The 14457-nt window shown below is 39.4% G+C and overlaps 2 protein-coding genes across 3 annotated transcripts; one reads left to right on the forward strand and one right to left on the reverse strand.

The window, feature by feature from the left end:
• The first annotated feature begins 788 nt into the window (after positions 1-788).
• rad21b (RAD21 cohesin complex component b) lies at positions 789-10705 on the forward strand. 2 transcript variants are annotated; one of them, XM_085147454.1, is made up of 14 exons: positions 789-947; positions 3176-3373; positions 4191-4320; positions 4773-4872; positions 5107-5213; positions 5360-5569; positions 5697-5819; positions 5970-6098; positions 6890-7113; positions 7208-7364; positions 7951-8096; positions 8178-8372; positions 8512-8595; positions 9961-10705. In XM_085147454.1, the coding sequence occupies exons 2-14, from the start codon at positions 3230-3232 to the stop codon at positions 10150-10152; spliced, it is 1941 nt and encodes a 646-aa protein (XP_085003580.1). In that variant the 5' UTR covers positions 789-947; positions 3176-3229; the 3' UTR covers positions 10153-10705. The 2 variants fall into 2 exon arrangements, with proteins under 2 accessions (XP_085003580.1, XP_085003581.1); XM_085147455.1 differs by lacking the exon at positions 789-947 and adding an exon at positions 2027-2517 and having other exon boundaries at positions 2727-3373.
• On the reverse strand, positions 5359-14132 carry utp23 (UTP23 small subunit processome component). The gene is made up of 3 exons (XM_085147456.1): positions 13361-14132; positions 13070-13244; positions 5359-12659 (listed from the first exon to the last, which is right to left on the reverse strand). The coding sequence occupies exons 1-3, from the start codon at positions 13546-13548 to the stop codon at positions 12258-12260; spliced, it is 765 nt and encodes a 254-aa protein (XP_085003582.1). The 5' UTR covers positions 13549-14132; the 3' UTR covers positions 5359-12257.
• Between the last annotated feature and the right edge of the window lie 325 nt (positions 14133-14457).

The raw sequence follows: 14457 nt of genomic DNA on the forward strand, positions 1-14457 counted from the left end.
AGGAGGTTAAAACACAGTGAAAGAAAGAAATTAGACTCTTTTTCAACATGTTGTCAGTGTAGATCATGTGTGTGTCATTCTGTCTGTAAACATGATAGCTCAGAAAGTTTTGAATGAATTCTAATAAAACATTGTAGGGTTTTATTAGTGGGATCATGTTAACAATTAGTTCAAATTAGGCAGGTAAAATTCACTGAGGACTTCAAGGCCAACTTAACGATTTATTGGTCAAAAATTGACAAAACATCTTATTAATGAGAAAATATTATTCTTACAAGTGTGATGTGCATAATTATTAACATATAGAGCATAGCTTATGAAGATCGAACATACAATGTCACATTTGACCGTTAACCTCGCCTTCAAGATCAATAAATTGCACCAATGGTTGATAATTTAAAATGATAATAAAATGTTCACATGGGATGCTTTTCAAGTATGTTACAGTTACAGATATGTATATATGAAAACCAAATAAACTTTTTTTTCACTTGTTATTTTAAAAAGAACAGAGAAAACAAAAATGATTAAACACAAAACCCAATACTATTTCCTTAAAAGTAAATATGGAGCGTGAGCCTCTTATTAATGATGGAATTGTCTTAGTAAAGACAGAAAAAGTTTAATGTTCTTGTCTTGTTATTGACGAAAAAGAATCATTACAAGTTTGATGATGTTTTATAAACATCATATAGGCTCTAAGGATCTGTATGCGGCACATAGGTAACGGAGCATCTCCCTCCCTCCCTCTCTTTGCCCTCATCAGCACCACCGTCTGCATCCTGCTGAGCTCTCAGAGCGTCCTGCCTCTCTGACGGGGACGGGACGCCATCTTGTTTGTTTTAGTGGAAGAGGAGGCGGAGGGGTACCGGGGAAAAAAATAACCCCCAACCAACGGCAGCGACGGCACGGCCGGCAAAAACAGAAACGCGCCAGACGGCTAACCGGTGAGTATTTTATGTCTAGCGTAAACAGAAGATGAGATTTGTGTGGAATTAAATAAATAAATAAATAAATAAATAAAAGAGAGAAAACGGGGCTAGCGTTGCGGTGCTTTTGAAAGACAGCTGCTAATACTAGCTTATCTGCAGCATCACCTGTTGGGATGCAGGGAGCGTCAACGATGTAACGGACATCTCATTTAAAACGGTCAAATAAAACCTGCCCGGTCTTCTTCTGTCTGCGGTTACAGGATCGCTGTGTTTCCCGGTAATAACAGTATAACATCTGCATTTGGGCCAGCACTTTGATTGGAGTCATCCTGCATGTGCTGCACGTTGTTTCTATTATTAAATCATTACATCCTTCAGTATCATGACTGTCCTGGCTAACGGTGTAGCTGCAGGTCATTTCTACAGTATTCACGGTAAAGTGCGGGTATACACCTAACAGGCTATATAATTAGCCATAAATAAAAGGGGCCAATTAGGTTAAATAACACTACTGCTCCTTTGTTAAAATGTTGCGTTTACTGTAAAATTATCTGCGATGACACATTGCCCAGAGCAGAGGTGTCAAACATAAAGTAACAAAGTGATTTCTGATATTTGTCCAAAAATATTTTCTTGTATTTAAACTGTTGTAAATGAGCTGTTAGCCTATAATGTGTCCCAATTTTGACCTACTATGTAAAATGAAATTGACATCCTTTATATTACAGATCCTTAATAATTATAGAGTCCTAATCGCTCAAGTGGCTATCACTGTTTTGTTTGTTTGTTTATTATTACAAATTAGTAATTAATATAAAAGACATTAAATAAAAGTTTACAGTTTTCCCTCTGCAGTGACAAACATTTTTGCTAGTTGAGTTGACACAAATGAGGGATTTTGCTAAAATAATTCACTAAATTCATGGAAATGATTTGATAAATATCTTATCAAATTTTAAACATGTAAAATAAGGTTCCACTGTTGTTTGTGTCCAAGTATTACCTATTACTTAAAATGTAGAAAACAAACCAAAAATTCACACACATAAGTGAATATATGTAAAATGTAAAATATTTAGGAGAAATCAGTGTTTAAGTATGAATATTATTGTTTATATTATTATACAATATTAAAATATTGCACAGACCAGTGCATTTCTTTAATTTGACTGTACCGTAAAGTCTTATGTTGAAAGTTTACTCTCTCACCCAGCTCCTTAGTGGAGTCCAAGGAGCAGCCCTCAACAAAGCCAGGGCTCCTCACAAGTTTTTTTTTAGTAGTTTTTCTCTGAGTTCCTCCATCCCCAGCAGACCACAGCATAGAAGATTAAAGAGCTACCACAGTGTCCCAGAAGGTCCTTAACGGCATCCTGAACACAACAAAGGGCCTCAGACGATTTTAGCCTTTCTTATACAGGACATCTGTATTATGTGACCAATCCACTTTGCTATTAAGATTAACATGCAAGTATTTGTAGGCTGACACAGTCTTAATCTCCAGGCCTTGAATGTTTACTGGTGTAAACTGTGTCACCTTGCAGAGGAAGTCAGTCACCATTGTCTTGCTGGAGCTTATTCAAAAACAGTTTTTTGCACATCATTCAGTGAAATTGGTAATAACCTCCCTGTATTCCGAGTTGTCCCCTTCTGATATATACCCAACAACAACAACTGTCCATGTTGTATCTGAAGTCCAGTTTGTAAAGGATTAAAAGGAACAGGGAAAGTACTCTACATTGTGGAGCCCCAGTGTTGTATACCACTACATTAGACACACTGTCACAAAGTCGAAAGCACTGTGGTTTTTTTGTGAGATAGTCTCTGATCTATGCAGTCAGGTGGCAGCAGGCTATCGGGTTCAGGCTTTTTCCCCTGAACTAATATTAGCAAAACTTAACTAACAGAAGAAAAACTGTCTGGCTGATGGATGTAAATGAGAGCGATAAAATGAGCAGCTCATTCTCTGCCTTCTCTGGATTTTATGCATGCAGGTTAGATGATATGCATCTGCAGTCTGTATCTGCACTCTGTGTGACACTGGGACTGCTCCAATCACAGGCAGTGGTTTCAAAAAGTCTCAGTTAATCAGTTTGCACCTTGCTATATGCTTATCAAGATAACCCAATCAGTTTTTTTCTTTTCAACATCCCTACATAGTTTACCCCTTCATAGTGGTGATTTCAGTCATGTGCACTGTACTGTTTCTCTCTTTGTTTTTTTTTTTTTTTTTTCTTTCTCTCTAGGCCTGACGCATCCCCCACTTCCCCTTTCCCTTGTGGTGAGAAGGCATCGAGACGATGTTTTACGCACACTTTGTCCTCAGCAAACGTGGGCCGCTGGCTAAAATCTGGCTGGCGGCCCACTGGGACAAGAAGCTGACCAAGGCACATGTTTTTGAGTGCAATTTGGAGAGCAGCGTGGAGAGCATCATCTCACCCAAGGTTATTTCTCAGGCTTCCACAGCTAACTCCAACAGACTTTAATTACTGTACACTATGGATTTTCCATTTTTTAACACAGTTTCCACTAAAATCTGTCAGTCTGAAGCAGCTACAGTAAATTAAAGAAACAGAGTTCAGGCAGCAGAAATTGCTGAAGTTGTGCTCTTTCCTCAGTGACAAGTTTCCTTATTACTCTAAAAATCCTGAATAATAAACTTTGTTGCAGTGACATGCAATTAATTTCTATATATAGTATTTGATATTACTATTTGGCACTGGGGCACCTATCAATTAACCTTACAGTAGCTGCGCTGCCATGGAAACCCATGCCATGAAGCTTCTGGCACACAGTTTTTGTCTTTTTCTTTCTAACCGCTCCCATGTGATAAAGTGATTACCCCATTACTGCATGTAATTAGAACCTGTAACACTCTTTATTAGTTCCATAAATTGGTTATCGGTCTCCTTGATTGCTAATAGTTGGTATTAGCCCTGAAAAAGCCACATTGGTCAATCCCTGCTGTAAAATGTGGCTGTTTCTTATTAGGTTTCAGTGTCTACCTTCATGCAGTCATCCTGTAATTACATTGTAGGTCCTTATTGGTTTTTTTTTTTTTTTTTTTTATATATTAGTCTGGTTTAATTTTCTCTCAGGATTTCTTTATAGTACAGAATTGTTCATTTTATTTATATAGCAGAACTCATCGGTTGTGAGACAGACTGCTTTTTTGTTTCCCACATGTGGAAGAAGTGACACAGTTTATGTAGAAGACAGAAGTTACTGTATTACTAAATGTATGTCTTTGTTTTTTTACAGGTAAAAATGGCTTTACGGACTTCAGGACATCTGCTGCTGGGGGTGGTGCGAATCTACCACAGGAAGGCCAAATACCTGCTGGCAGACTGTAATGAGGCCTTCATCAAGATCAAGATGGCATTTAGACCAGGTTGGGAACAGCAGATAAATCAAAACTAGGCTTTCCAAAAACCATATTAAATACGTACTCATACAGCAGCAGTTAGGGCCCTGAAAGAGCCTCTGGACTTTTTCAGGTGTGCACAACTGGAAGGGGACCCTGGGGTAGACTTAGAGCTCACTGGAGAGATTATACAGTGATTATACACTACAGTATTTGCAGCAGTACAGATTTTTTACTTTTACATGAAGAAATAGAGATGAGTAATCATTTCTTTATTTTCTACCTTTATGTATGTAATGCTAGTTCAAACTTATTTAAATCGTTTGCTGTTGTTTTGTTACCTCACATGTATAAACGTTTCAGTTGTTTAGCATCTTATTCACCCTGACTCTGTTTTGTCTCTGATACTCTAGATGCACATGCTAACTACGCATGTGTCACATACTCTAAAGCTGCTTTTCTACCTCGTGTTGTTTCAGGTGTGGTGGATCTTCCAGAGGAGAACAGAGAAGCAGCGTACAACGCTATCACTCTGCCCGAGGAGTTTCATGATTTTGACCAGCCACTGCCAGACTTAGAGTGAGTCCTACAGTCTTCCTGAGAGAGCACAATGCAGAATAAGACTACAAAGAACAAAGTTGTTGTGCAAAATAAGCTGTGCAGATCACAGCCATTAAATAAAAATGGTATCGTGTAAGGTAGTGTAAACTTGTTGTCTGTATTGTACACGGCCCACATGCTTAGCCACCCCCTCAGAGTCCCAAAATATATTAACAACAGCATTTAAATGACAGTGTGTTGTGTTTTGCACAGTGACATTGATGTGGCTCAGCAGTTCAACTTGAACCAGAGCAGAGTGGAGGAAATCACCATGAGAGAGGAGGTGGGCAACCTCAACCTGCTGCAGGACAATGATTTTGGTACTTTGTTTTTTTTTTATCTTTATGTAGGATTTGATCAATTAAACACCAACATCCAAACACCCATGTAAAACCACATTTCAGTACTTTAGTGACACTTTGTTTCGAGGCTGATTCCTTGTCTTCCTCACTGTTTTTTCATGCAGCCGACTTTGGGATGGATGACCGGGAAATGATGCGAGAGGAGAGCGCGTTTGAGGTAGACATTATGGGAGCATCAGCTTCGAACTTGCTACTGGAGGCTGAGGGTGGTGCTAATCAGATGGCTGATAAGTCCAACCATTTGGAATATGATGACCAGTACAAGGATGACTTTGGAGACAACCCCATGGAGAGCAATGAGGGAGGAATGCTGGGTAAGAGCTAACACTAAATTTAAAAACAGATTATTTTATTTACTCAATGACATCTGTAGATGACGCTGTTTTCGTCTGGCTAGTGGATGAAAAAGTGTACTTTTTCTTTTCTTGTATTTCTGTGTAGTGGACAAGCTGCTGAGTAACGAGGATGGAGGCGGCATCTTTGACGACCCTCCTGCCATCACAGAGAGTGTGATGATGCCCCAGGACCATGGAGACGATGACGATGACTTTGATGCTCTCTCAGGTCAGTTTCACAAACTCCTCAGGGCTAAAATAGAATATTTTTTAGTCTTTAGTTAGAGTGTGGTACGTTACGGAGAGTAAAGATTACAATGTAGTTGTGTCATTATCATGAAATGCCGATCTAATATGATGTGTATGTGTGTGGTGTTAGCGGGAGCCCCAGATAGTCCGGACTCAGGCCCAACAGAGCCCCTACCAGCTATGACTGACCAGGCAGAGCAAACTACTCTGGTCCACAACGAGGAAGAAACCTTCGCCCTGGAGCCCATCGACATTACAGGTAATCCAGCTAATTTTGTTTTTGTTTTTTTTCTAATTACTCAGCAGCTCTCTCGCTCTCTGTAACAGGAACGTAAGAAAGATGACAGCCGTGCTAATGAGCATGATTCTGTTGTGCTGTGATCTAGAAAATGAGCGGTTATACGTGTCAGAGTCAGCCGGCATTTAACCAGTTGACCGGAGCAAAGCGTAACCACATTCCAGTTATTCACACTCAGCAGACTAATCTGACATGACGTGTGTGATGTTAGGCACGGTGCAAAGTGCCTCACGTGTCGGCAACATTAAAAATGTGATTTGATTTCAAATGGTTCATGTTGTTTTGGACAGTATCTTAAATTTTGCTTCTGACAAATAGCCTTCATATTATAATAATAAATAAGAGTAAAGCTAACACTCAAACGAATGAAAACCAAATTGAAATACGCTATTTTGGAAACTAACTTAAAACTGATTTTAAAACAAAAACTCAAATGCTCTGAAATGCACCAGATCAGCAAGATAATAAAAGTCCTGTTTCTACAATGAAATGGTAAATGGACTGTTTCTTATATAGCACCTTTCTCTAGCTGAGCACTTTGCACAACTTGCCTCATTCACATTCACACACATTCATAACTCCAATGGATGCATCTGTGAGCAGTTAGTTAGTATCTTGCACAAGGATATTTGGCATGCAGACTGAAGCAGCTAGGGATCAAATCACCAACCTTCCAATTAGCAGATGACTTGCTCTACCTGAGGTAAATATCATTAAGCACTAAAACGAGCCCTTGTCTTCCTGATCTACAGTGAAGGAGACCAAGGCAAAGCGTAAGAGGAAGCTGATTGTAGACAGCGTGAAGGAGTTGGATAGTAAAACTATTCGTGCACAGCTTTCTGATTACTCCGACATCGTCACAACCCTGGATCTGGCTCCGCCCACAAAGAAACTGATGATGTGGAAGGAGACGGGAGGAGTCGAGAAGCTTTTCTCCCTTCCAGCTCAACCTCTATGGAACGCCAGACTGCTCAAGGTAACGGATGTCATTCAGGGACATTTGTGCACAGTGTTGTAGTGGTCACGGCCACACACATTACAAACACTGACTCTATGTTTACCCTCACTAGATGTTTACAAGATGCCTGACACCATTAGTCCCAGACGAACTGAGGAAGAGGAGGAAAGGTGGAGAAGCCGACAGTCTGGATGAGTTTCTCAAAGATCTGGAGAACCCCGAAGTGCCAAGAGAGGAAACAACAGGCCACCAACAGAGAGACATCATGGGTAAGAAACAGACTCCATATAAAAGATAGAATAGCTTCAAAAGTCTGAAAAATGAAGTAAACATAAAGTGCCTCAAACTGAAATTAATTTAGTAAATTATGGTCTCTATTTGCAGTTTTATTTAAATATTATTTTTCACAGACATACATTGCAAAGTGTTTTAAGAAAACAAATGTAAAATAAGACAGGCGGTAAAGACATTTAACGTGAAATGCAAGCGTTTAATAACAAAATTCATACAAATGCATGAACAAGACATCTAGAACAAAGATAAGAGCTTTATAGAAATAAGCTAAACTGAAACATGTTCCACAGTAAGATCTGCCCCATCATTCATTACATCTTATATATGGACTTTGCTACATTAATCTTTTACATACAGTCTATGAAAATATTTTTTTGTGATTATTAAGGATGATTACATTTGTGAAAACTTCAGCAAAGTTGAAATTGTAAGTCATTACATTTTTCCATTTCTTTATGTGCCTTGGTCTTAAATTTACATTGTCTATAAGTTGATGTCCATGGTTTTCCCACCAGTGTTCATTTGAGGTAGCACAAAATATGTTCTGGATTTTTCTTCCAGACCAGACCATCATGGAAGAGGCCAGCGTGCTGCAGACTTCAGCTGTAGAGGGGAGCAGGACAACCCTGGATGAGTCGGTCATGCCACCTCCATCTTCCCAACGAGGCCTGAAACGCAAGGCCCAGGACACAGAGCCAGCCCTCCCTGTGAGTACACGTTTTTCAGAGTTTGTCACATTGCGCTTTTTCTGTCTCTCTGATGTGTCCTCTGACCCCTCCTCACTCCAGATGGGGGCCTTGGACCAACAGCAGCAACAGCAACAGCAGGGGTCGAGACCATCTAATGCACCCCAACAGCTCGAGGCATCCACTGTGGAGGTACCCCCGGAGGAAACAACCACCACCAACATCAGCCAGCTGATAGAACTTGACCTGCTCACTGACAAGGACAAGAAGAAGAATGATGATGACTCTGATGAAGAGGTGAGATAAAGAGTCCCAAACCTTGCTTCTTCACTTTTCGCACACCTTTTTCATTTATTCAGAGTAAATAAGCAACCTCATTTTTATGTAGTTTATTTATCTGTAAGTTGGTATAAGGATTCATGTGTATTTATGTCAGGAGGAGGAGGCGCAGGGAGGAGACCAGGACCAGGAGGAGAGGAGGTGGAACAAAAGAACCCAGCAAATGCTTCATGGTCTCCAGGTATGTATGTGATCTCATCTTACCAGATAAGAAAACAGCAGAGTGATAAGTTGTTGGTACAACTTATAGAAATATCTGAACTCAGATCCACACACTGAGACACCCTGGATGTTTCTGCGTGCTTTAAGAAGGGAGACTGACATCTCGTTGTATGAAGAAACAACAAACTTATGTGCTTTTATTTTACCTTTTTTTTTTTCAAAATATACTCATGTGCAGTAGAAAACCATATGAATCCTCTCTGAAGTGGAATTGTTTCTAGTCTAATGGTGTCAAGTTTGTTTTTTTAGATTTAAAATTAAGATGTAAAACATGACAACTGTCCAACTAGACTCACAAGGAGTTAACATGAAACATCTTAAAGTGCATAACATAAAATAAAAATTAATTTCACAGATTCAGTTTGATTATTATGTCAAAAGACCACCAATACAAGTTTTTATGACTTATTTTGTTTAAATCAGCCACAGCTGTCATTTTACAGATGACTTACAGATTACAGATGACATAGATAATTTAGGATTGTGGCCATAGACACAATCAGGATGCTATCCCTTTGGATTTTTGAAATCTACATTGTGAAACTTTAACTTTAGGCTTTTTTTCCCATATTTGGATGAGAGGATGGGATGCTGGTTAATTGGTTTGGTTATAAATACAGACACACTAATACAATAATAAAGTTTTTCATACAGAACTGAAGTACAAATTTGCTGGAGGGCCTGTGCCAGACTGCAAGCCATCATCTATTAAAAACCTCGCAGTAGCCTCATACACACACAGAAACACACTCTGGGGTTTTGCAAACCTTTTTTTTCCTTCTAACAATGTGGGACAGATAATCAATGCTTGAGTCAATACTTACAATAAAAAGGGTCAGATTTTTAATTCATATTTAATGCTCACTGTTGCTGTTTTACAAGGTTGCTAAAGTGCTGATTAGGTTTACGTTTTGGAAACTTTGCTGACAATAAATGTATACTTATACTAAGTGTATTTGGAGTATATTTGAAGATTTGAGTAATATGCCCCCTAGTGGTGAGTAGTGAGCATGAGTGTGTGAGGTCAGGCCTGTGAGTCTGACTTCAGGCAGAGCTCAGTTGAGATTTTGGGTTATTATCTTATATTATAAAACTTTTAGGTAATAGCCCGACAGTTTTGCTTGTGGATGGCATTTTTTTATGCCAGAGGCAAGCTCCATACTCAATATATTTGCAGATTTCCACAGCATCAGGTAATATTAACACTACCGACTGGCATCGTATAAGTAGATGTACCTTGCATGAGCTTAAAATCCATTTCCATATCAAAGTATGCAAAATGACAGGCTTCCTCTTGCTCACACTCTTTGTCACTGCATCACAGAGGGTGATGGCTAAAACCGGTGCCCAGTCGGTCAGCCTGCTGGATCTGTGCAGGAACAACAACAGGAAGCAGGCAGCCGCCAAGTTCTACAGCTTTCTGGTCTTGAAGAAGCAGCAGGCAGTAGAGCTCGTCCAAGAGGAGCCTTACAGTGATATCATCGCTACGCCAGGGCCTCGCTTCCACATCGTCTAAAAAACCCATTCATTTTAATCTTTTAAAGAAAAAAACTGCTCGGAGGTCAGTACTTTTAGTCAGCAGCACTATCTGTTAGTTTAACACAAGTCTTATTTAAGTATGCTGAGATTGTTTTGTTTGTGAAATGGTTTCATTTTTGCATCATTTAGATGTGAAGCAGTGGTGATTCAGTGGAAGTGGGTCTGACTAACGTAGTTGGAACTCAAACAATGAACATATTTATTATTTACTCACTTTATATCCCAATCACTATAAAGGATCACCTGCATCTCATTGTTAGCTGGCGTCTCACCAAAGTGATGGAGTCCAGTGTAATGATTTGTTTACAGTCAGTCAAACATGTTACTTCCATTTTTCTCGCTACTGCAGGTGAAGGTTTACTTCTGAAGTCTCTCACCATCATATTAGGAAGAAGGAGCATGCACTGTTTCCAAGAGTACATTTAAACAGTTATTATAGTAGTTCTCTACAGACTCAACCAGCAGCTAATCATTATACAGCTGTAGAGTAGCACTTTAAGTATTACAGACTCTAAGTTGTTGTTGCTGTTGCTGTCAGTAAAAAAAATAAATAAACATGACCCAAATCCACACAACATACTAATTTCTAAGCAGGATTTGAGGATTGTGCAAACTTAAAAATAGTGATGGCTACCAGCCTCCTGACACAAATTCTCTGGAAGGATTTGTGTCAGGAGGGTCATGACGGAAACATTAAAAGTGAGCATAATTTATGCACCATTAATTTATGGCTGCTCTCTTACTCAAGGTGTGTTCTTACCGGCATTGGGAAAGACAGTAAAAGTGACAAAACAGTGATTAAACTTCATTGCGTATTGTCAAAGGTCTATTTAAACAATTTAAATTGTGTTAATTTTCAGTAAATTTCACCAAATTTCTAGCTTTTAGTAAAAAAAATCTTGGGCATCAATTTGAAAATCTTATATAGTCTTTTTCTCATGTTCACGCTGTCTCAGGCCCGCCTGCCTGACCAGGGGATAACAATACCCCATCAACCTTCAGGTTGAGGGGTAAAAATCACCTGTTTTTTCAGCGCACCATGATTATGCACACTTTTCCTGATTCAGATTTAATATTCTGATAAAACAGGCCTGGGAACACCTTTAACAACTGCTTTAACTGCTGCTTCCTCTCTAAACTTGTAAGGAATTAAGTTTTCTCCATCATTGCCTGTTAGTATAAAATATGAAATATTGAGACATTTCATCACGTTGTCTTGGACCTTGTTACTATGTGCTGTGGATTTGGGACACAGTTTAATAAAACCTAGCTTCGGGACCTCAGCCTATAGATAAAAACATGAGTGGTCTGCTATACTTGCATGCTATCCTGAAATATTTGAATCAAGTCCAATTTGTGTGAAATGTCTTTTCATTGCCATGTTACTTTTTTTCAAATCCTTAAAATAACTTGAGGTCAGATTCACTTTACTCAGTGTCCTTATTGTATATGGATACAGTGATGCACTGTCTTGTTTATTAAGACAATTAAGTTGTTGTGCTCTGTGTCACTTTTGATAGTATTAATTTATTGTTGTATTGCTGTATAGCAGCTAAAGAGAATGAATTGTTTTTTTTATTTAAAAGAAGATTTCATTATTAATCTCTAGAATGGCTGGATGACAGGATCAGATGGAAACTGGATGGACTTTTGTTGCTGTAAGTCATCATGGTATGAGAAAATACTGCAGCTTAAATTTAATCTGCACGAAATATCAACCGTGGAAACAAGTTAGTGTGTCCAGAGACAGCTAAATGCATTTTTTTGATATCCCCTTCCATCTACAAAAAAAGAAAAAGGGTAAACTGTTTAATGTCTGAGTGCATCTTATATTTTAAACTATGTGCCTGTAATGAAACCTGCTTTTTTGATTTTGTATAAAAGAAATCATAAAGATGTTGTCTGAGAACAGTTTCATTCCCTTACCTGTAAGGTTTTTCAAAATAAAACAAATACCACTACAAAATGGCATTTTTAAAATATTATGTAATAAACTTTTTTTTTTCCTCTGCAGTCATATCAAAAAGTAAACCTATAAATCAGGTGAATGGAGAAAGTTGAAGTCTCTGTCTTCCTGCTGTTTTATGTATTAGCAGCTGCTGGGGCAGCTGTGCCATCTTCTGCCTCCACTTTTCGTTTCTTGTGTCGGCTTCTCTTCCTCTTCCCCTCTTGCTCTGTCTTCTTCAGCGGAGGTGTCGGGACTCCTTTCTTCTTTTTCTTCAGGCAGCTCAGCGGGTTGGGGTTGGACTGTTTCCTCTTCCTCTTCTTCCCACGCCTTTCTCCGTCCTTCTGGCCAATTCCCTGCTCCTCCTTCAGGGTCCGGATGCTCTGTTGCTGGGCCGGGCTGACCAGCTCTCCCAGCTGGACGGCCTGGACGTGGTCGAGGGACGCCTGGCTGGGCTTGTCCAGCACAATGGTGTTGAGGATGATGTAAAGCAGAGGAACTCCTGGAATTTTCTTCAGCCCCGTGGTGACTGTGTGGTCCTGAAGACACAATGAGACCAAGGAGATATCTGTAACTTATCTGTCATCTGCTCCACTGAGCAGTTATAGTCCCAAATCAGACAAGAATGGAAACAAGTTTTCAGCAGCCTATCTCCTCGGTTCCCAGATGTTTACAGGTTGTTGTCAAAAGAACAGGGCATGATACACACACAAAACATGTCCCTGTAACAATTTTTGAGACTTGTTGCTGCCATCAAATTCGAAATAAGCCAGTATGTTTTCACAAAACGGTAAAAGGAATCAATCTAAGCATTTTCTACGTTTTCTATGTTCAGCTGTGGGTAGAAAATGCAAATCGCTGCATTGTGTTTTTTTGGGAATCAGGGGTTTATCGGAGCACCCAAAGCTGGCTTTCAAAAATATTTTCCCACTTTCGTCTCATTATTTACCTGTGTGGCAACGAAGTAGTGGTGCGGGTTGGTCTCTTCCAGCATGGACAGCAGACACTCTGATGCTGAGACCGGCTCCTTGAAATGCGGACACTTCCTGACCTGAAACCTCTGCAGGATGATCTTGGCCCCGTACAGCTGTTTTCCAAGCGTCTCTAACTCCTTCAGCGCACAGCTGAACGTGAACATGTGGAGATATTATTAAAAGGTGTATGATGACAGTGTTGTGCCAAAAAGTGACCGGGGGTAGTGGATGGGGAGGAGGGGGTGCTCAGAGGTGAATGCACTCACCTGGTGGTGCACAACTGCACCTCTCCCATTAGGTATTTGGGCATCTGCTCTTTGATCTGAATCTTGTTCTTCAAGGCCGCTTGACAGAAAGTTCCATCGATGAGCATTTGGAAGGGTTCCCTGAAGCCGAAGTTGTATTTGTAGAAACTGATCGTCTTCTTGGCTTGTTTCTGCCGTTTAATCTTCATGGCGGCGGGCCAGTGACGGTAGAGCGCGTATTAAAACACAAACAACCGTCAGTGACGCGCGTTAACCGTGAAAATACTGTTAACGTTATAACGTTAGAATTATCGAACACAGCATGTGCGCTGTACACAACACGCTTACGGTCGGTGCTCCTCAACTGTCCGAGTGGAAACAATATGTAGGACTAAAGTTCCCGCTTTCTTTCTTTCTTTCTTGTATGTTGTTAGTGTAAAACATTTGGGTTAAATTATAGAAGACCTCCAGCCTGTCGCTATTAATAATTTTTCTCTGAGCAGCAAATATTCTTCCTATTTTCATGAAGTTCATTAAAGAGTAAAAGTGAATAAATAATGTTTTTGTTGTTGTGGCGTTAGAGTTTACATTTTTATGCTGTGCAGCAGTCTCGAGTCACTACTCATATCTTTATATTTTACTTCTATGGAGCCAGACTTTCTTGTGATTTTTAAAGTGGTGTAAGCAGCTGTTTATTTTATTTTTTTTTATTTCAGTCGTTACCTGACTATTTTCAGAGGAACGTTTTCTGTGAGTTAAGCCACTTAACACTGAGCTATGAATCATTCAAGGATAAAAAAAAAGGATGAACCAGTGTTGTGTCTACATATAACGTTGCTATTCACAGCCCAACAAAGTTTATTACAATTTCCTTAGCTGAGTCTATGAAAAATGCCAAAAATAAGAGTTTGACGGAAATAAAATGGCATTTTTGCCAGAATGTTGAGTTTCCCAAAGAGCTATTAAGCGATTCTTTTTTGTTTGTTTGTATGTTTCAATAAATCGCTTCTATATTCCTACCACAAACGAAATGAGGATTGGCTAGAGACGAAGGTGTACGTGTCAGTAATTCATCTTCTTCTTACTATTATTATTATTATTATTATTGTTATTATTAT

The sequence above is a fragment of the Neolamprologus multifasciatus genome, chromosome 22 (genome assembly GCF_963576455.1).
Source record: "Neolamprologus multifasciatus chromosome 22, fNeoMul1.2, whole genome shotgun sequence".
Taxonomy (NCBI): Eukaryota; Metazoa; Chordata; class Actinopteri; order Cichliformes; family Cichlidae; genus Neolamprologus; species Neolamprologus multifasciatus.